Below are 21,999 nucleotides of genomic sequence, written 5' to 3'. Positions count from 1 at the left end.
CTCAACAAACTCCCCACCCCAGAACTATGCGCATACGATCTAGTTTTTATCTCCTATACATAAGATACTTCTCCATCCCTAGAGCTATCCACAAATAAACTGGCCTCAGATTTAATAACAATGGTTCTATCCACCAGTTACGGAGAGGATGCATCCACCTGTCACAAGCACACACAGGATTTTTCCTAAATGGCCACATTGCCGATTCGCTTAAACATTTTAAAACTTACTCTCCACAGATACTTTGATTCAACAATCTCAAGGCTCACGACAGGTTGACAAACAGAATGGGTAGATGGCCCTTAAGGGGCACATGAGGAATTGGTAGGATACAAGTGTACCTTTATTTATTGGCTGCCCTCCTCCACTCCTGATTCTCCTTCCTCCCAAACCTGTCCCTTAAGCTTGAAATCCTGCTGAAAACGGCAATTAATAAGAAGACCAATCTACAATAAACATATACAAAAGAGCCCAAACTCCCAGTGACGTTTCAAATATTTACTCAGAGAAAATGTACAGCTGAATTACATAACTTGAATAAATTGCAGTGTCCATTTTATCCCCTTAGCTCTCACCCCCTCCCTTCCACAAAGATGTACTTCATTACTTTTCCATCACCCAGGATTTCTCATATCACAGGACTTCTTATCAGTCAGAGGCATTGAGTTGTTGGGAGTGCACATTCCTACAGTATATTGCAGTCCACTAAATAATTACACTCTTCTCATACACAGAGCTGCAAGGAAATAAAAACTATTCTATTCATACTAAGAGGACATAATGATATAAAACAGTAATATAAAAGTCATTTACAATCTGTCAAGATAAAATATATATATATTTTTTAAATTGTAGACTATCAAAACCGAAACAAAAAAACGTTCATTCAAATACATTTACAGCAAGAGCAAATTATTTGAAAATGAATGCATTTTTTTTCTTCAGTTTTCCACCTTCCTCTATCATCATATCATAACCCGGACGACGATGGGCCAATTGTGCGCTGTCCTATGGGACGAAAAACGGCCGGTTGTGATACAGCACGGGATCGAACCAGGGTCAGTAGTGATGCCTCTAGCACTGAGGTGCAGTGCCTTAGAATGCTGCGCCACTCGGGAGTGTGTCTATGTACAGTTGATGTCGGAAGTTTACATACACCTTAGCCAAATACATTTAACTTCTTGACGCTACCCATCCCTTTAGCGGGATAATTGTCATCAACAACCGCTGAATTTGCATTCAAATAATATTACTAAAAATATTTATATTCATGAAATCACAAGTGCAATATAGCAAAACACAGCTTAGCTTTTTGTTAATCCACCTGTCGTGTAAGATTTTGAAAATATGCTTTGCAGCGAAAGCAATCCAAGCGTTTAAGTTTATCGATCGCTCAACAAAACATTATGTACACCTAGCATCAAGTAGCTTGGTCACAAATCAGAAAAGAAATCAAATTAATCGTTTACCTTTTGATCTTCAGATGTTTTCACTCACGAGACTCCCAGTTACACAATAAATGTTCCTTTTGTTCCATAAAGATGATTTTATATCCAAAATACCTCTGTTTGTTTGGTGCGTTATGTTCAGAAATCCACAGGAAAGAGCGGTCACGACAACGCAGACAAATTCCAAATAGTATCCGTCATGTCCACAGAAACATGTCAAACGTTTTTTATAATCAATCCTCGGATTGTTTTTAATATATATAACCGATAATATATCAACCGCAACTGTCTTTTTCAGTAGGAGATGGAAAGGCAATGGCTGCCCAAACTCTGTTGCGCCAAGCAAAACGCTGCTGGCACCCAGCCATACAATGACACAATGTTATCTTTCTCGATAATTTTTCAAAATAAAAGCCTGAAACTGTCTAAAGACTGACACCTTGAGAAAGCGATAGGAAAAGGAATCTGTTTGATATCCCTTTAAAAGGAGCAAAGGCAGGCTATGGAACAGGGTTTTCAAAATAGAAGCCACCTCCTGGTTTGATTTTCCTCAGGGTTTCGCCTGCAATATCAGACAATATTTTGACAGTTTTGGAAACTTTAGAGTTTTCTATCCTAATCTGTCAATTATATGCATATTCTAGCATCTGGACCTGAGAAATAGGCCGTTTACTTTGGGAACGTTATTTATCCAAACATAAAAATAGTGCCCTCTAGCTTCAAGAGGTTAAACTCAGTTTCTCACAATTCCTGACATTTAATCGGTGTAAAAATTCCCTGTCTTTGGTCAGTTAGGATCACCACTTTATTTTAAGAATGTGACATTTCAGAATAATAGTAGAAAATTATTTATTTCAGCTTTTATTTCTTTCATCAGATTCCCAGTGGGTCAGAAGTTTACATATACTCAATTAGTATTTGGCAGCATTGCCTTTAAATTGTTTAACTTGGGTCAAATGTTTCAGGTAGCCTTCCACAAGCTTCCCACAATAAGTTGGGTGAATTTTGGCCCATTCCTCCTGACACAGCTGGTATGTAGGCCTCCTTGCTTGCACAAGCTTTTTCAGTTCTGCCCACAAATTTTCTATATGATTGAGGTCAGTGCTTTGTGATGGCTACTCCAATACCTTGACTTTGTTGTCCTTAAGCCATTTTGCCACAACTTTAAGAGTATGCTTGGGGTCATTGTCCATTTGGAAGACCCATTTGCGACCAAGCTTTAACTTCCTGACCGATGTCTTGAGATGTTTCTTCAATATATCCACATGATTTCCCTCCCTCATGATGCCATCTAGTTTGTGAAGTGCACCGAGTTCCTCCTGCAGCAAAGCACCCCCACAACATGATGCTGCCACCCCCGTGCTTCAGCGTTGGGATGGTGTTCTTCAGCTTGCAAGCGTCCCCCTTTTTCCTCCAAACATAACGATGGCCAAACAGTTATATTTTTGTTTCATCAAACCAGAGGACATTTCTCCAAATGTACGATCTTCGTCCCCATGTGTAGTTGCAAATCGTAGTCTGGCTTTTTTATGGGAGTTTTGGAGCAGTGGCTTCTTCCTTGCTAATCAGCCTTTCAGGTTGTCAATATAGGACTTGTTTTACTGTGGATATAGATACTTTTGTACCTGTTTCCTCCAGCATCTTCACAAGGTCCTTGTACTTTTCGTACAAAAGTACGTTCATCTCTGGGAGACAGAACGCATCTCCTTCCTGAGCGGTATGATGGCTGCGTGATCACATGGTGTTTATTCTTGCGTACTATTGTTTGTACAGATGAACGATGGTACCTTCAGGTGTTTGGAAATTGCTCCCAAGGATGAACCAGACTTGTGGAGGTCTACAATGTATTATCTGAGGTCTCGGCTGATTTTTCTTTTGATTTTCTCATGATGTTAAGCAAAGAGGCACTAAGTTTGAAGGTAGGTCTTGAAATACATCCAATTTAGTGTATGTAAACTTCTGACCCACTGGAATTGTGAATCAGTGAATTATAAGTGAAGTAATCTGTCTGTAAACAATTGTTGGAAAAATTACTTGTCATGCACAAAGTGATGTCCTAACCGACTTGCCAAACCTATAGTTTGTTTACAAGAAATTTGTGGAGTGGTTAAAAAAACTAGTTTTAACGACTCCAATCTAAGTATATGTAAACTTATGACTTAAACTGTATGCGGATGACTCAACACTATACACGTCAGCTACCACAGCGACTGAAATGACTGCAACACTTAACAAAGAGCTGCAGTTTATTTCAGAATGGATGCCAAAATAAGTTCATCCTAAATATTTCAAAAACTAAAAGAATTGTATTTGGGACAAATAATTCACCAAACCCTAAACCTCAACTAAATAGTGTAATAAAGATTGTGGTAATTGACCAAGTTGAGGAGAGTAAACTGCTTGGAGTAACCCTGAATTGTAAAATGTCATGGTCAAAACATATTGATACAACAGTATCTAGGATGGGGAGAAGTCTGTCCATAATAAAGCACTGCTCTGCCTTCTTAACAACACTATCAACAAGGCAGGTCCTACAGGCCCTAGTTTTGTCGCACCTGGGCTACTGTTCAGTCCAGTGGTGAGGTGCCACAGAGAGACTTAGGACCATTGCAATTGGTTCAGAACAGAGCAACATGGCTGGCCCTTGGATGGACACATAGAGCTAACATTAATAATATGCATGTCTATCTCTCCTGGCTCAAAGTAGAGAGATTGACTTCATCACAACTTGTATTTGTTAGCTCGGTGCATTCAACATACATCTATCTTTTTGAACTACTGGCACACAGCTTGGACACCCATCCATACCCCACAAGACATGTCAACAGAGGTCTCTTCACCGTCCCCAAGTCCAGAACAGACTCTGGGAGGCGCACAGTACTACATAGAGCCATGACTACATGGAACTATATTCCACATCAAGTAACTGACGCAGCAGTAAAATTATATTTAAAAAACAAACAAATACACATTATGGAACAGTGTGGGGACTGTGTGAAATCTGTTGTGAATGTAATGTTGTTTTTTTTAATGTATAACTGCTTTAATTTTGCTGGACCCCAGGAAGAGTAGCTTTTGATATCATTATTTTTGTTAACAATTCTACAAATGTTCCCTTTGATTTTTTTTTTGTTCTCAACATCCATCATTTCACTTCTCCTCAAATATTATTTTTTACATTTTCAACTTTTATTTTTCATATTTACAATTTATTTTATTTTGAATTCAATACTTAAGGTGTGAAATTGACCCCATGGAGATTTGCTAGCAAATATTACTCTGTTTAAGCTGATATGGGTAGCATGTGAGTATAGGGGAGATGTTTTGTGTCCTTGCTTGAATATAAAGGATTTATTTTAGACTGTATCCAATGACTAAAAGCAATAGTACGAGCTCTGAAATATTTGGGTCCTGTGTACTCAATGTCTTGTTGCAGATCTAAAGTATTCAAGTGTATGGCCCTGGTATATGCCTTGAATACTTTTTAAAAAGCCATCTGTCCTTCCTGGTTATTTGAGGTAATCTCAGATCAAGTCAATGGATCTGGTAAAGAAAGGTGGATGTGTGATCAGGCAAGAGCAGTACAGAATAGCTCGGCTTTGCTCGATTCGGCTCGCTCAGTAGTGTGAAAGGGGTATTTCTGTGTTACTTTCCAGGCGGTGAGGAGGATAACATGCTGTGGGTGGCCATGGCAGGGACACACCAGATCTGGGCTCTGTTCCTAGAAAATGGGAAGTTGCCTAAAAGAAGGTGAGCGACTGGCACATAATTGCTTTGTGCACTGGCAACTGTTTCAGGGCCAGATAATGTTGTTCTTCCATATATTCAGTCTAGAATCAAGTAGGCTATTAGCTTCTATCTACCGCTTTTGGTGTTTTCAAATCAGTACGAGAACCCAATAATGTGACAGATCCACTGTCAGGGGAGCTTGCACCATATTGCTTAAGTAACACCAATCCAGTTCCTTAAGATCAAACAATGGGGCTCCTGATGCTAGGATTGGTTTACAGACCAATGTTGTGATATTTCACCATTCCAGCGATTTGACTGTAAGCTTTAGGCTACATACACACAGATGATATTAACCGCATGACAACTCCCTCCAGCGAGTCCAAAGCGGGGACGTGTGTGCGCTTCGCCGGCAGTGGCAACGAAGAGAACCGCAACAACGCCTACCCCCAAAAGGCCGGCTTTGCCCAGCCCTCGGGCCTGGCCCCCGCTCCGGAGGAGCCCTGGGGGTGTCTGTACGTGGCCGACAGTGAGAGCAGCACTGTGCGCTCCCTGGCTCTGAAGGACGGCGCTGTCAAACTGCTGGTGGGGGGCGAGAGAGACCCCCTGGTGAGTCAGTCCTGTGATGGAACGGTTAAAAGATACCCCTAAAGTCACATTACCATAACCCCAATCTTAACCTTAACCCTTAGGAGGAGGAAAAAATATCTATGCCCATATCAGTGGTTAGGGGTAACCCATAGACAATACAGCAAGAACAATAGTCTTCTATATCTATGGGGTAACCTCTACTTATTCTTAGAGGTATTTCTGAGCATCAAGGATTGGGACACAGGGTTGTATGTTTTGCTTTTTTCCTCATGAATCCAAAATTAAAACCAAACCAAAGTTTCTGGGCACAATCTAGTTGCAACCCCAAAGGAATCCGCTGGTCATTTTTATCTCAATTTATCATCAATATATTAGTATCAATGTCAACTGGGGACTCTCCATGGTTCAAGTGTTGCAGTTCCAGTTCCCCACACTTAGTAGAATGACGCCACTTCTAGACACTGATCCAGGGTCAGAGAAGTTTCGACCTCCTTTCACCTAAAGATGAAGATTTATACTTTTAAGCTGATCCTTGATGTTAGGCTGTTCTCTCCTGAGCCCGACAAACACTATACAGTAGGGGTGCATCCCAAATGGCACCTATGGGCCTTGTTCTCTCTAAATAGGGCGAGGGTGCAGGGGGCTGGTGAAGGGAGAACTTGATTCCAGGCTATCGCTCAGCACTCTGTGAGGCATTGCTTACCTCCCTCTAATCACACCCAGTTTATGTTCCTTTCAGCACTTTGTCTTCCTCCCCACAGATCTGGTTCTTTATAAAGGAAGGGGAAACCATATTATGCCGTGGGGGTTACAACAAACAAGCAACGAGGGAGTTTTTTTAATGATTTAATTGGAGCAGTGGCTGAATTATTACAGCATTTGTCGTGACAAAATTTGAAAAGCATTACTAGCGCCATGTAACATTTGTTGCAAGTTTAGTTGACAGTCATGGCAAGTTTCCAAACCTTTTGAAATGATTAATATCTTTATAATGTGTGTGTTATCCAATCATTTTGATTTATTGAGCATGCTCACAAGGAGATTATATGGCTATTTATTTAAATTCCCGAAATTCCACTACAGTCAAACCAATATGATTTCATTGTTGCGTCACTCTTGTTTTCTGAAGCAGAAGATGAAAATAAATTGGATTTAATAATATACATCAATTTCCGCCTAAAATGACATATCCAAAGCTCAGGATCTGAAGCAAGGATATGCAAATTCTTGATACCATTTGAATGGAAACACTTTGAAGTTTGTGGTAATGTGAAATGAATGTAGGAGAATATAACACATTAGATCTTGTCCAAGATAATACAAAGCAAAGTACAAAGTACCATCTTTGAAATGCAAGATAAAGGCTATCATGTATTATTCCAGCCAAGGCACAATTTAGATTGTGGCCACTTGTGTATGTGCAAAGTTTTAGACTGATCCAATGAACCTTTGCATTTCTGTTCAAAATGTTGTATTAAGACTGCCCAAATGTGACTAATTGGTTAATTAATAAGTTCATAACTGTACACTCTCCTCAAACAATAGCATGGTATTATTTCACTGTAATAGCTACTGTAAATTGGACAGTGCAGTTAGATTAACAAGAATGTAAGCTTTCTGTCAATATCAGATATGTCTATGTCCTGGGAAATGTTCTTGTTACTTACACCCTCATGTTAATCACATTAGCCTACGTTAGCTCAACCGTCCCATGGGGGACCCACCGATCCTGAAGAGTTAAAACTTCTTATGGCTAGGGGTCAGTATTTCGACGTCTGGATGAGAAGCATGCCCAAAGTAAACTGCCTGTTACTCAGGCCCAGAAGCTAGGATATGCATATCATTGGTAGATTTGGATAGAAAACACTCTCAACGTTTTCAAAACTGTTCAAAATAATGTCTGACTATAACAGAACTGATACGGCAGGTGAAAACCTGAGGAAAATCCATCCAGGAAGTGGGATTTTTTTGATGTGGGCATTTTTCAATTGAATGCCTGTAGAGTATCTAATGGGTTAGGACCCAGATTGCAGTTCCTATGGCTTCCACTAGATGTCAACAGTCTTTAGACATTGTTTTAGGCTTGTTTTCTGAAAAATGAAGAAGAATGAGCCCTTTCTGTCAGTGGACTGTAGAATCATGCAGTGCTGGTTTTCGCGTGTGACCGATTACGTGCCCGTCGTTGTTTTTCCTATCTATTTAATACGCTATTGTCCAGTTGAAATATTATCGATTTATTTAGACAATTGACAACCTGAGGATTAATTCTAAACATCGTTTGACATGTTTCAACGAACTCTACCGGTACTATTAGGATTTATTCGTCTGCATGTTTTGACCGCTTTTGAGCCAGTGGATTACTGAACAAAATGCGCCAACAAAACTGAGTTTCTGGGATATAAAGAGGGACTTTATTGAACAAAATGAACATTTATTGTGTAGCTGGGACTCTTGTGACTGCAACCATATGAAGATCTTCAAAGGTAAGTGATACATTTCATCGCTATTTCTGACTTTTGTAATTCCTTTACTTTGTTGTAAAATGTTTGTATGTTTTTGTATGCGGGGCGCTGTCCTCAGATAATCTCAAGGTATGCTTTCGCCGTAAAGCCTTTTTGAAATCTGACAAGGCGGCTGGATTAACAAAAAGTTCATCTTTAAACAGATGTATAACACTTGTATTTTTTATGAATGTTTATTATGACTTTCTGTATTTTGAATTTGGCGCTCTGCAATTTCACCGGATGTTGTCGAGGAGGGTCGCTAGCAGAACGTCTGCGCCAGAAAGGTTAAACTACTTTCTTTAAAGTAGCCACCCTTTGCAATGATGACAGCTTTGCACGCTCTTGGCATTTTCTCAACCAGCTTCATGAGGTAGTCACTGGGAATGCGTTTAAATTAACCTTGTTAAAAGTTAATTTGTGGAATTTATTTTCTTAATGCGTTTGAGCCATTCAGTTGTCTTGTGATAAGGTAGGGGTGTACAGAAGTTTTTGTAAAAGACAAAGTCCATATTATTATTATTATTATTATTATTATTATGTCAAGAACAGCTCAAATAAGCAAAGAGAAATGACAGTCCATTACTTTAAGACATCAAGGTCAGTCAATGTGGAACATTTTCAAGAATTTTGAATGATTCTTCAAGTGCAGTCGTAAAAAACATTAAGCACTATGATGAAACTGGCTCTCATGAGGACCGCCACAGGACAGGAAGACCCAGGGTTACCTATGCTGCAGATGAAAAGTTCATTAGAGTTACCAGCCTCAGATTGCAGCCCAAATAAATGCTTCAAAAAATTCAAGTAACAGACATCTCAACATCAACTGTTCAGAGGAGACTGTGGGAATCAGGCCTTCATGGTCGAATTGCTGCAAAGAAACCACTACTGAAGGACACCAATAAGAAGAGAGACTTGCTTGAGCCAAGAAACACTAGCAATGGACATTAGACCGGTGGAAATCTGTCGTTTTGGTCTGAGTTTAATTCCTTCAAGACTGTTGGAAACACCTTCCAGGTGAAGCTGGTTGAGAGAATACCAAGAGTGTGCAAAGCTGTCATCAAGGCAAAGGGTGGCTACTTCGAAAAATCTAAAATATACTTTTTTTGGTTACTACATGATTCCATATCTGTTATTTCATAGTTGTGATGTCTTCACTATTATTCTACAATGTAGAAAATAGTAAAAATCCATAAAAACCCTTGCATGAGTAGGTGCAGACAAACTTTTGACTGTTACTGTAAGTATTCACACCCCTGAGTCAGTACTCTGTAGAAGCACCTTTGGCAGCGATGACAGCAGTGAGTCTTTGGTTAATAAAGCAAGATGGGGCTCCCGAGTGGCGCAGCACTGCATCTCCGTGCTAGAGGTGTCACTACAGACCCTGTATCACAACCGTCCGTGATTGGGAGTCCCATAGGGCGGCACACAATTGGCCCGTCGCCCGGGCTACGGTTTGGCCGGGGTAGGCTGTCATTGTAAAGAAGAACTTGATCTTAACTGACTTTCCTAGTTAAATAAAGGTTAAATAAACATTTAAATATAAAGATGGCGCTGACAGGGCAGCTCTGCTTCTAGCTCCTAAGTAATTTTGCAGTTTTTGTGTGTTTTTTCTTGCATTATTAGTCTATGGAATTGTGTGTTATTACATACTGCCATTAAGGCATTTTGGATATCAGAGCGGTGGTAACTCACCAGCATTATGACCGGGAATACGAACTGATTCCAGAGGCTGATCCAAAATACTGCCGGGGGAGAAGTGGCATTCGGAGTGGACTTCTAGTCCGACTAATGAGGCGCGCACACCATCCACTGCTTCCGAGTATATTACTCGCTAATGTTCAGTCTCTGGATAAAATGTAGACAAGCTCAGGGTGAGAATATCCTTCCAGGGATTGTAACATACTCTATTTCATGAAAACATGGCTCTCTGGGGATATACTGTCTTTGTCCATACAGCCAGCTGGGTTCTCAGTATATCGCACAGACAAGAATAAAAAACTCTCCGTGAAGAAGAAAGGCAGGGGTGTATGTTTCACAATTAACCAGTGATGGTGTGATTGTGATAACATGCAGAAACTCAAGTCCTTTTGTTCATCCGACCCAGAATACGTCACAATCAAATGCCGACCGTATTACCTCCCAAGCGATTTCTCTTCGGTTATAGTCAGTCGTGTACACTTCACTAGACTTTATGCAAAGTGAAGACCACATATCCTGAGGCCCCATTTATTGTAGCTGGGGATTTTAACAACCACATTTGAGGAAAAGGCTACCGAAGTTCTATCAACACATTGACTGTAGTATTTGCGCTGATACAACACTTAACCACTGCTACTCCAACTTCTGGGATGCCTCCAAGGCCCTCCTCCGCCCTCCCTTCGGCAAATCTGATCACGGCTCCCTTTTGCTTCTCCCTTCCTATAGGCAGAAACTCAAACAGGAAGAACTATTCAACGCTGCTCTGACCAATCGGAATCCACGCTTTAAGATTATTTTGATCATGCGGACTGGGATATGTTCCTCTGATAATAACATCAACGAATACATGGATACACTGACTGAGTTTATCAGGAAGTGTATAGCAGATGTTGTACCCACTGTGACTATTTAAAACCTACCCTAACCAAAAACCGTGGATAGATGGCAGCATTCGTGCAAATCTGAAAGTGCTAGCCACCGCATTTTAACCATGGCAAGGTGACTAGGAATATGGCAGAATACAAACAGTGAAGCTATTCCTTTCGTAAGGCAATCAAACAGGCAAAAAGTCAGTATAGAGACAAAGTAGAGTCGCAATTATACGGCCCAGACATGAGACGTATGTGGCAGGGTCTACAGACAATCACAGACTACAAAAGGAAAACCAGCCACATCGCGGACACTGAGTTCTTTCTTCCGGACAAGCTTAACACCTTTGCCCGCTTTGAGGAAAACACAGTGCCACCAACACGGCCCCTTGTGGGCTCTCCTTCTCCGTGGCCGACTTGAGTAAGACATTTAAGCGTGTTAACCCTCGCAAGGATTCCGGCCCAGACTGCATCCCTAGCTGCGTTCTAAGAGCATGCGCAGACCAACTGGCTGGAATGTTTACGGACATATTCAATCTCTACCTATCCCAGTCTGCTGTCCCCACTTGCATCAAGATGTCTACCATTGTTCCTGTACTCAAGAAGCAAAGGTAGCTGAACTAAATAACCATTGCCCCATAGCACTCACTTCTGTCATCATGAAGTGCACCCTAGACCCACTTAGGGGGGTACCCCAATAGATCCACAGACAATGCAATCGCACTGCACACTGACCTATCTCATCTGTACAAGAGAGCTACCTATGTACGAATCCTGTTCATTGACTTTAGCTCAGCATTCAACACCATAGTACCCTCCAAGCTCATCTTTAAGCTCGGGGCCCTGGGACTGAACCCCGCCGTGTGCAACTGGGTCCTGGACTTTCTGCAGGGTTGCCCCCAGGTGGTGAAGGTAGGAACAACATCTCCACTTCATTAATCCTCAACACAGGGGCCCCACAAGGGTGAGTGCCTAGCCCCTCCTGTTCTCCCTGTTCACCCAGGACTGTGTGGCCACGCAATCCTCCAACTCAATCATCAAGTTAGCAGAAGACACAACAAGTAGGTCTGATTACCAACAATGATGAGACCGCCTACAGAGAGGTGAGGACCCTGGGAGTGTGGTGCCAAGAAAATAGCCTCTCACTCAATGTCGACAAAACAAAGGAGCTGTATTTCAGGAAACGACAGAGGGAGCACCCCCCTATCCACTTTAACGGGACCGCAGTGGAGCAGGTGGAAAGCTTCAAGTTCCTCGGCATACACATCACTGACGATCTGAAATGTCCCACCCACACACTGTGTGGCGAAGAAGTATATGTATTGATGGTGTATTGATACATAACCCAAAGTGTAATTAATAACTTCACCATGCTCAAAGGGATATTCAATATTTTTTTACCCATCTACCAATAGGTGCCATTCTTTGTGAGGCATTCGGAAAGTATTCAGACCCCTTCACTTTTTCCTTTTTCGGTGCCTTCTGGCAAACTCCAAGCGGCTGTCGTGCCTTTTACTGAGGAGTGGCTTCTGTCTGGCCACTCTACCAACAAGGCCTGATTGGTGGAGTGCTGCAGAGATGGTTGTCCTTCTGTACGGTTCGCCACATAGGAACTCTGGAGCTCTGTCAGAGTGACCAACGGGTTCTTGGTCAGCTCCCTGACCAAGGCCCTTCTACCCCGATTGGTCAGTTTGGCCAGGTGTTCAGCTCCAGGAAGTCTTGGTGGTTCCAAATTTCTTACATTTAAGATTGATGGAGGCCACTGTTCTTGGGGACCTTCAATGCTGCAGAAATGATTTGGTACCCTTCCCCAGATCTGTGCCTCGACATAATCCTGTCTCAAAGCTCTACGGACAATTCCTTTGACCTCATGGCTTGGTTTTTGCTTTGACATGCACGGTCAACTGTAAGACTTTATATAGGCAGATGTGCCTTTCCAAATAATTTCCAATCAATTGTAAATCCAATCAAACTGTGTAAATATTTCAAGGATGATCACTGGAAACAGGATGCACATGAACTCAATTGAGTCTTATAGCAAATGGTCTGAATACTTATGTAAATAAGCTATTTCTGTTTTTTAAAACCACAGCAAAAATGTGTGCTTTGGGGGGTAGCTTCCCACAATCAGTTGGTTGAATTTTGGCTCATTCCTCCTGACAGCTGGTGTAACTGAGTCAGGTTTGTAGGCCTCATTGCTCGCACACGCTTTTTCAGTTCTGCCCACAAATTTTCAATGGGATTGAGGTCAGGACTTTGATGGCCACTCCAATACCTTGACTTGTTGTCCTTAAGCCATTTTGCCACAACTTTGGAAGTACGCTTGGGGTCATTGTCCATTTGGCAGACCCATTTGCGACCAAGCTTTAACTTCCTGACTGATGTCTTGTGGATATATTGAAGCAACATCTCATCATTTCCCTCCTCATGATGCCATCTATTTTGTGAAGTGCACCAGTCCCTCCTGCAGCATCTCCACAAGGTCCTTTTGCTGTTGTTCTGGGATTGATTTGCACTTTTCGCACGTTCATCTCTAGGTGACAGAACGCATCTCCTTCCTAAGTGGTATGACGGCTGTGTGGTCCCATGGTGTTTATACTTGCGTACTATTGTTTGTACAGATGAATGTGGTACCTTCAGGTGTTTTGGAAAATTCTCCCAAGGATGAACCAGACTTATGGAGGTCTACAATTTGTTTTCTGAGGTCTTGGCTGATTTCTATTGATTTTCCCATGATGTCAAGCTTAGAGGCACTGCGTTTGAAGGTAGGCCTTGAAATACATCCACAGGTACACCTCCCAATTGACTCCAATGATGTCAATTAGCTTATCAAGAAGCTTCTAAAGCCATGACATTTTCTGCAATTTTCCAAGCTGTTGAAAGACACTAAGTTGACTGTGCATGTAAACTTCTGACCCACTGGAATTGTGATAATCACTTATAATTGTGATAATTATAAGTGGAATAATCTGTCCGTAAACAATTGTCGGAAAAATTACTTGTGTCACGCACAAAGTAATGTACTAACCGACTTGCCAAAACTATAGTTTGTTAGAATACATTTATGGAGATGTTGAAAAACGAGTTTTAATGACTCCAATCCAAGTGTATGTAAACTTACGACTTCAACTGTAGATAGCTAGGCTAATTATAGCTACAACCAGTAAGTGGTTGAAAGCTTGTAACGTTAGCTTTCATGGCGCAGGCAAAAGAACTACTCACGTTTGAAATACACTCATTGAAAATATCCTCTGCAAGCTCCATTTAGCTAACTACCAATATTGTGTCCGGTGAGGATGTTTAGGCCAGGGCACAAATGAGTGGATTTCCTTTTTTGTCCATTTTTGCTTAGCCCCACCGACGCTTAGTACCTGTGCTAGGGATTTGATACATGTAAACATTTTCTTAAAATTTGAAACGTTTGAATTTTTAAAATCTAAATTAAATTAATTAACAGAGATGGTCACCCGCATGACCTCTAGGGCGCAATGCATTTCAATCTACCTCAGTCCTGGCTACCTACCAGAAGGCACTCACCTTACTGCTGTTACCCACCCACTAAGCAACGATGGTATTAATGCTGTTCTCTGTTGTCTCTCCTCCATATTCTCGTTTGTCAGTACATGGTACTTCATGTCCCACTTCTCATCAATGTGATGGCTCGTTGCAGTGATGTTCATAGACGTCCCGCAATCTTTTGTTGAAGCCACGTATGGCTCTCGCGCTTTACATGCAGAACGATCATTGTACAATTTCTCTATCATGGCCGTCACGGTTTTTCGACATGGCATCTTGTGTTCTCGTTCTAGATATGCCATTAGGGTATTGAGGCCGACATCCTCTACCATTGACAATGGCTGCACATTAACTGCAATTATTTCTCTCTCTGTCCTTTATCGCACTGCTGCCAGCAATGGGTTGGGTCTCTCTTTAACAAGAGCAAGGTATTGTGTTTCATTTGAAAACAGCATAACATTTTGTAGAATATTTCAGAAAAGACTGCCTGAAATGTCAACCTGTTTTGGTGGATAGACTTTTGGCATTCCATGGTGACATCACCATGTGGTAAATTAGTGAATAAACCAATAAGAAAGAGTTCCACCTCTCTGCCAATAACAGCTCATTTTTGGTTTTCGCCTCCCCCAACAATCCTAGTCAATATCTTGCTAGAGAAATTGCCCTTTGCTAAGAAGCTATTTTTTTATTTCTTTTTGACCATTTTAATTGAAAACAATCACAGTAAGGTACTTAATTGTTGCCCAGAAAGGATTTGAAATTGGGATAAAAACATCTGCATTGGACCTTTTTAAGAAACACTCGTTTTCATTAGCAAACCGGTGCAAAATGTTTTACATGATGTTAATGATGAATACACACCTACACTAACCTCCCTCAAGCAGAGCATTGTTTTCAATTTTATACATATGAGAGTAATCTGTCTTTAGAAACTTCAGATGATTTGTCGAGGAAAGGCTTAATGTAGTACCATTTCTGAAATACAATCAATGCACTGCTTCATCATCAAGTCAATCAGAAGGCTTCATTTAACAAATAGTTGACTCCGTTCAGATTCCTAATACTCTGAAAAATGGCAAGGCTGCTGAATCGAAATTGGCCCTAGAACAGGTGTGCCAAACAAATTCTGCCCTGGGGGCAACCTCTTCAATGACGTTCACACTGAAAATTAGCAACATTTCCTCTCTCCATAGTTTGGTGGATTTTCAATGCTTTGATTTGAGTAATTTATTAAGCGAGCTGGACAGTCAAGCTGTATGAATGTAGGTCTGTTGGGCGGCAGGGTAGCCTAGTGGTTAGAGTGTCAATTAGTAACAGAAAGGTTGCATGTTCAAATCCCCGAGCTGACAAGGTACAAATCTGTCGTTCTGCCCCTGAACAAGGCAGTTAACCCACTGTTCCTAGGCCGTCATTGAAAATAAGAATTTGTTCTTAACTGACTTGCCTAGTTAAATAAAGGTAAAATAAATAAAAAATATTATTCTTCCTACACAGTTTCAAAACAAAATATCCCAAACAATCTGTTGCCCGGATTGGAATCCCTCCAACTGGGCCACATGTTTGACACCCCTGCCCTAGATGGATGGATGACTAGTGGCATTGAAATGAGTTGAAACATGTAACGTCACTCATGTTTTTCATGTGGTGTTTTTGGGGGACAGAACCTGTTTGCGTTTGGGGACGTGGACGGGAAAGGAGTGGATGCAAAGCTCCAGCACCCCCTCGGTGTGGCCTGGGCTCCTGACCAAGGCCTCCTCTATGTGGCGGATTCCTACAACCACAAGGTCCGTTTTTCAGACGTGGTAATGTTCACATGTCCTAAAATACAGTGTGGTTTCACATCAGTGACAAAGTCATCAAGAGGAAGAGCTTGTGGGGTGTCATTGGACGTTTTCTCTGAAACAGCCAATAGACAATGCATATGTAAAGCCTTCATATTCTCTGCTGTGAGATTGGAGATTGCTTCTTGAAAAGACAGTAGGCCTTCAGGGCAGAGTGCATGTATGTTTGGTCTGGTTGTATAGAGCACTCACAAATCAAATCCCTCTTAGCCTTGCTGTGTTTGTTTGTTTTTCAGATCAAAGTGGTGGACCCAAAAACCAGGCAGTGTCTGGTTGTGGCTGGGACAGGGGAAGCAGGTGACGTGTTAGGGCCAGGGTTTACTGAGTCCAGCTTCAATGAGCCTGGTGGCCTGTGTGTCGGGGAGGGGGGCAGGGTGCTGTATGTAGCTGACACCAACAACCACCACCTCAAAGTCTTGGACCTGGACACCAAGACCGTGTCACTGGTGAGGGGTGTGTGTGACAGAAAGAGCATGATTGTGTGTGTGAATAAACATGTATCTATCGGTTCGGAAGCTTTCATATTAAAAAAGTACAGTTTGCCAAAAACATTTTGGTTTGAAATAACTGGACCTCTGCTCAAACTTTTTTTAAGAGGGAACAAGTGGAAAGCCATAGATGTTATGGGGCTTGCTTTTCCTTTGACTCTTTTTTTTAATACAGCTTCTCTTTTAGAAACACCAAAGAAAAGTTTTTCTCTTCTCTCCCCTCTTGTAGTTCCCCATTTCATTGGAGGATGCGGTAGACTCTGGACCAACTAAGTCCTCTGGACCTTGTAAAGTCCCCAAGCTCCCCAAATCTGCTTCTAGGGTGATGATGCCACCACTGGCAGTGTCACCAGGACAGACTGTCAACTTGGAGCTGGTGCTATCGCTACCAGAGGGCACGAAGCTCACTGAAGACGCACCCAGCTTTTGGACCCTGTCAGCAGAAGGTAATGAAAATTACACCAGTGTAATGTTCAGTAGGGCACAATGTTGTCAACATTTTGAAACATAACCTTGTTCATGTGACTGTGAAGCTGTTCCCATTCATGCCTCAAGCTGGAAAAAGTTACTAAAACATTCCCTTTCAATTTAATGTTCTGTAATGGGCTCCAGTGAGTGTTCCAGTTAAATTGCTGTGGTTGTAAGGGCATTATAGTTTCCACTCCCCCATTCAAGGTCAAAGCAAACCTGGATATGAAATAAACCTTACATCGGGGGTCGTAGTGGCATCCCAATCCCTAGGCCCTTTTTGCCGTGCCTTCTCAATAGCTCCCCCGAACCCACTGGCTGGCGACACAATCTTTTTAAAATGGAGTGAAGGATATTTTAGAAATTGTGCCAGAATGTCCCAGGCAGAAGACGCACACTCTCACACCATATGTTGAAATGCAAATTGACATGCTGACTGATGTAGCTGTATATTTTCTCTCGCTTTGTTCCCTCTTTCCAGACATGCCCTTAGCTTCAAACACACCTGTTCTCAGTCTCTCTCTAAATCAAATGTATTTATATAGCCCTTAGATCAGCTGGTATCTCAAAGTGCTGTACAGAAAGCCAGCCTAAAACCCCAAACAGCAAACAATACTACCATTTATGTTATGTTAAGATATTATGTCTTGATAGAGTGAAATGTGTGCTTGTTATCCGCTATATTATTCTATGATGAGTTGACTGTATGTGTGCCATTAAATAGGATATTGCCTAACTATTTCCTGTGTTGTACAGGTAACGAGTGGTTGGTAGGGAACCAGGTGGTGACCGGGGACATCCAAAATCTTTCCCAGCCCCTTTCCATCCCTGCCATACTTCCAACGGTTCTCAAGGCGACAGAGTCCAGCCCCTCCCTCACCCTGAGTGTTTGGGTTTACTGCTGTCTGGCAGAAGGCGGGGCTTGTATGATGAAAGCCGCCTCCTTCACGCAACCTCTCCAGATAGGCTCTACACCCAGAAACGGCTCGGTTACCGTGACGCTGGCTCATGCCTTCTAACTTAACAAGCATCTAGCCCTTCCCTCTCGTTGGGGCTTTGTGTTTCAAATATGTTTCATTTTTAAAAGAACATTCAAGTTTAGAAATGTAGGAATCATTTTGATAGCTCCTTTTGAACATAAACAATAACAGCAACAAATGATTTATCACAGAAGTTGATTGACATGTTTAAACAAAGTAGATATATCAAAAATAGCATGGAAAGGGGAAGAAAACGTCAAACCCGGACTTAATTCAATCAACAGACAAAGAAGTTAGAAAAAATACCCCCCAAAAAGATAAGCCCACCCTACCTGCTTCCTTCCCCTTCGGGGTAAATCCTATGTAACTTTGTCTTAGATAAGTGTACTGTACAATTGGCTCATTCATCTCCCTCCTCTCCTCTGTAACTATTCCCTAATTCGTTGCTGTAAATGAGAATGTGTTCTCAGCAAACTTACCAGGTAAAATAAAAAGTTTAAAGTCCTTAAATTGTATCAAACAATGCCTGGAGTAAATTATTTTTTATTTTATTTAACTAGGCAAGTCAGTTAAGAACAAATTCTTATTTACAATGACGGCCTACCGCGGCCAAACCCTAACCCAGACGATGCTGGGCAATTGTGCGCCACCCTATGGGACTCCCAATCACGGCCGGTTGTGATACAGCCTGGAATCTAACCAGGGTCTGTAGTGACGCCTCTAGCACTGAGATGCAGTGCATTAGACCGCTGCGACACTCGGGAGCCCTCAAATTGAATGGGTATTGATGTATTCTAAGGTAACCTCCCAGTCTGCAACATGTATTTCGGTGTCCAGCTCTTCCTCCCACTTCGCATTAGTCGGATCTGTGGAGGGTGGATAGACGGACTGAAATGTGTCATAATACCGAGATATCAGTTTGTCTGATCCTGAGCACCATTTAATACACCCATCAAACATGGAAGGTTTGACGTTCTCGAATGTAGGTAGAGGTTTTCTTATACTGAAAAAAATAATATATATATATATCACACACAACGTTGAAATAAAAGATCCTAGAAATGTTCCATATGCAGAAAGAGCGTATTTCTCAATGTTGTACACAAATTGTGTTTACATCCCTGTTAGTGAGCATTTCTCCTTTGCCAAGAAAATCCATCCACCTGACAGGTGTGGCATATCAAGAAGCTGATTAAACAGCATGATCATTACATAGGTGCACCTTGTGCTGGGGACACTCTAAAATGTGCCGTTTTGTAACACAACTCTATACCACAGATTGAGGGAACAGGCAATTGGCATGCTGACTGCAGGAATGTCTACCATAAGGCACCTCCAAAAAAAAAATAAGAATTTGGCAAAACATCCAACCGGTCTCGCAACCGCACACCACGTGTAACCATGTCAGCCTAGGACCACATCCGGCTTCTTCACCTGTGGGATCGTCTGAGACCAGCCACCCAGAAAGCTGATGATACTGAGGAGTATTCCTGTCTGTAATAAAGCCTTTTTTTGTAGATATAAACTCATTCTGATTGCCTGGGCCTGGCTCCCAAGTGGGTGGGCCAATGGCCTCCCAGGCCCACCAATGGCTGTGCCCCTGCCCGTCATGTGAAATCCATCAATTAGGGCCTACTGAATTCCTTTCATTTGACTTGACTTCCTTATATCAACTGTGTAACTCCATAAGATCATTGAAATCGTTGCATGTTTACGTTTATATTTTTGTTCAATATACATAGTCTCTTATTCCCAATATTAGATGTAAGAAATATAGTGGTGGATGCATCAAACTAGATCTTCTGCCATTTGTTTTCAACTGTCCATTCATTTTAGATCAGTGAACACTGCTTAGGTAGGCATTAGGGGAACTAGACTTGGGGTCGAAATGGAATTGGGTCACTGTTATGTCACATGAGGGAGTGCATGGTTTTCTCTGCACAAGTATTCCCTGTTTTTATTTTACAGGATGTCAGCACCAAAGTGCATGTATCGTCTTCCTCTTCGCTGTATGTTTATGGATCGGGGAAAACATGTGGGCTCTAAATAAGGTTTACATTATACACCCATAAGCACTCCGTAACACCTCTAGAAAACCTTTCATAGACTTTTATGTCCACAACAACACTGTGTCTGCTGACTGGCTTGGATTTGTGCCAGCCAACTTGCTTACTTAAATAATACTTCAGAGCTGTCAAAACTGGTTACAATTACATTTGTCATAAGGCATTTACAAAAAGTTTGCTCACACTTAATCATTACGCCCACATTTGTAAATGTTAGTAACCTAGTTATTCACACATTTATAAACTTTTATATTTTAACTGATGTATTAATGATTCATAAGATAATTAATAAGATGTTTAATATAGGTCCTTTATAAACCATTTAGTAATAATTAGTTTGTCCCTAATCTAAAGTGAAGGTTTAACGTTAGTGTTACCTTCAGCGTTAGTGTTACCAGCATTCATAATGCCTTTTATGAGGCCTACCTCCAGAGGTGGTCAGGAATATCGGATCGTCTACACCTGAAAACGGGGATTCTGATTTCTCTGTCCCAGCTGTCCGGCATGTGTTTTTATACTTTCCAAGGGCAGCGCTTTTTACAAACTGGTTTCTTTTATTATGCAATGTAACAAGGGCAAAATAATAAACCCATATTTTATCAGCCGTTTCTGTGTGTGTTGTTATTTTCTTTGCTGACATCAATGACTAACAAGGCCCTTGGGATTATGTATTCCCTCAGGACACACATGGGGTGCGTTCGTAAATTCACTCTGGCTATCTACTCCAATTTCAGAGCTTTCTCTGAAACTGACGAATTTACTGAAACTGACAAATAACTGACGAATTTACTAAGGCTCAGCACCCATTGAATAAGGCCGGTGCCACTAAACATCGGCAAAAAAAAAATAGTAATTCAGTTGTTGCCAGGAGCACAGTTTGTCACCAACGCTCTGGATAACATGAAAATAGCCTAACCAGCTCTGTTAGTGCGAGTAAAATGGTCAGAGTGTGAGGTGTTCTTTCGATTGTATCTGGAAGTAGCTAGCAAGTAAGCCAACGTTATCCAGTTAGCTTGGGTGCTTGACTGCCGTTGTGAGTTCAGAACGCTCGGATCAATCCTAATCCTCGACCAGAGCATCCAGTGTGCGTTATGAACGCTCCGAGAATTGTTGTTAAAGGTATAGGGGACTTGACATTGGAGGGCTGTCGTCTTGTATGGGAAAAGTATTGGTTCAGTGAAATATAGATAGATTATGTATATATAAATATACAGTGCCTTCGGAAAGTATTCTGACCCCTTGACTTTTTCGACATTTTGTAACGTTACAGCCTTATTCTAAGATGTAATTAAATAAATGTTTTTACTCATCAGTAACCCATAATAACCAAGCGAAAACAGGTTTTTAGAAATTTTTGCAAATTTTTGTATTTGAGGAGTTACTCCCATTCTTCTCTGCAGATCCTCTCAAACTCAGGTCTCCCCAGAGATGTTCGTCATTCCCAAGAAGACTCGATTCTGTCTTCGCTGCCAAAGGTGCTTCAGCAAAGTACTAAGTAAAGGGTCTGAATACTTATGTACATTTTTTTATTTCAGTTTCTTTAAAAAAAAATGTCAACCTGTTTTTGCCTGGAAATATTGTGTGTAGAGTGGTTAGGGGGAAAAAACGATTTAATACATTATTGAAAAAGGCTGTAATGTAACAAAATGTAGAAAAAGTAATAGGGCCTGAATACTTCCCGAAGGCTCTGTAATATTGTGTTTTTTTTGTGTTTTTTTATATTTTCTATATTGTAGAATAATAGTGAAGACATCCAGCATATAAGTAACACATATGGAACATGTAGTAACCAAAACATTCT

At 41.4% G+C, this 21,999-nt stretch overlaps 1 protein-coding gene across 1 annotated transcript in view; it reads left to right on the top strand.

Moving 5' to 3' along the window:
• Positions 1-20,803, top strand: part of nhlrc2 (NHL repeat containing 2) — a 48,294-nt gene extending 27,491 nt beyond the window's left edge. Inside the window, exons 7-12 of the mRNA XM_064950946.1 lie at positions 5,105-5,198; positions 5,555-5,786; positions 16,017-16,139; positions 16,433-16,642; positions 16,914-17,130; positions 17,909-20,803. Coding sequence (XP_064807018.1) covers positions 5,105-5,198; positions 5,555-5,786; positions 16,017-16,139; positions 16,433-16,642; positions 16,914-17,130; positions 17,909-18,171 — 1,139 coding nt within the window. The 3' untranslated portion in view covers positions 18,172-20,803. The remainder of the gene's footprint in view (positions 1-5,104; positions 5,199-5,554; positions 5,787-16,016; positions 16,140-16,432; positions 16,643-16,913; positions 17,131-17,908) is intronic.
• Positions 20,804-21,999: the final 1,196 nt, after the last annotated feature.

The sequence above is a fragment of the Oncorhynchus masou genome, chromosome 31 (genome assembly GCF_036934945.1).
Source record: "Oncorhynchus masou masou isolate Uvic2021 chromosome 31, UVic_Omas_1.1, whole genome shotgun sequence".
Classification (NCBI taxonomy): Eukaryota; Metazoa; Chordata; class Actinopteri; order Salmoniformes; family Salmonidae; genus Oncorhynchus; species Oncorhynchus masou.
This window is presented reverse-complemented; position numbering and strand designations above follow the sequence as displayed.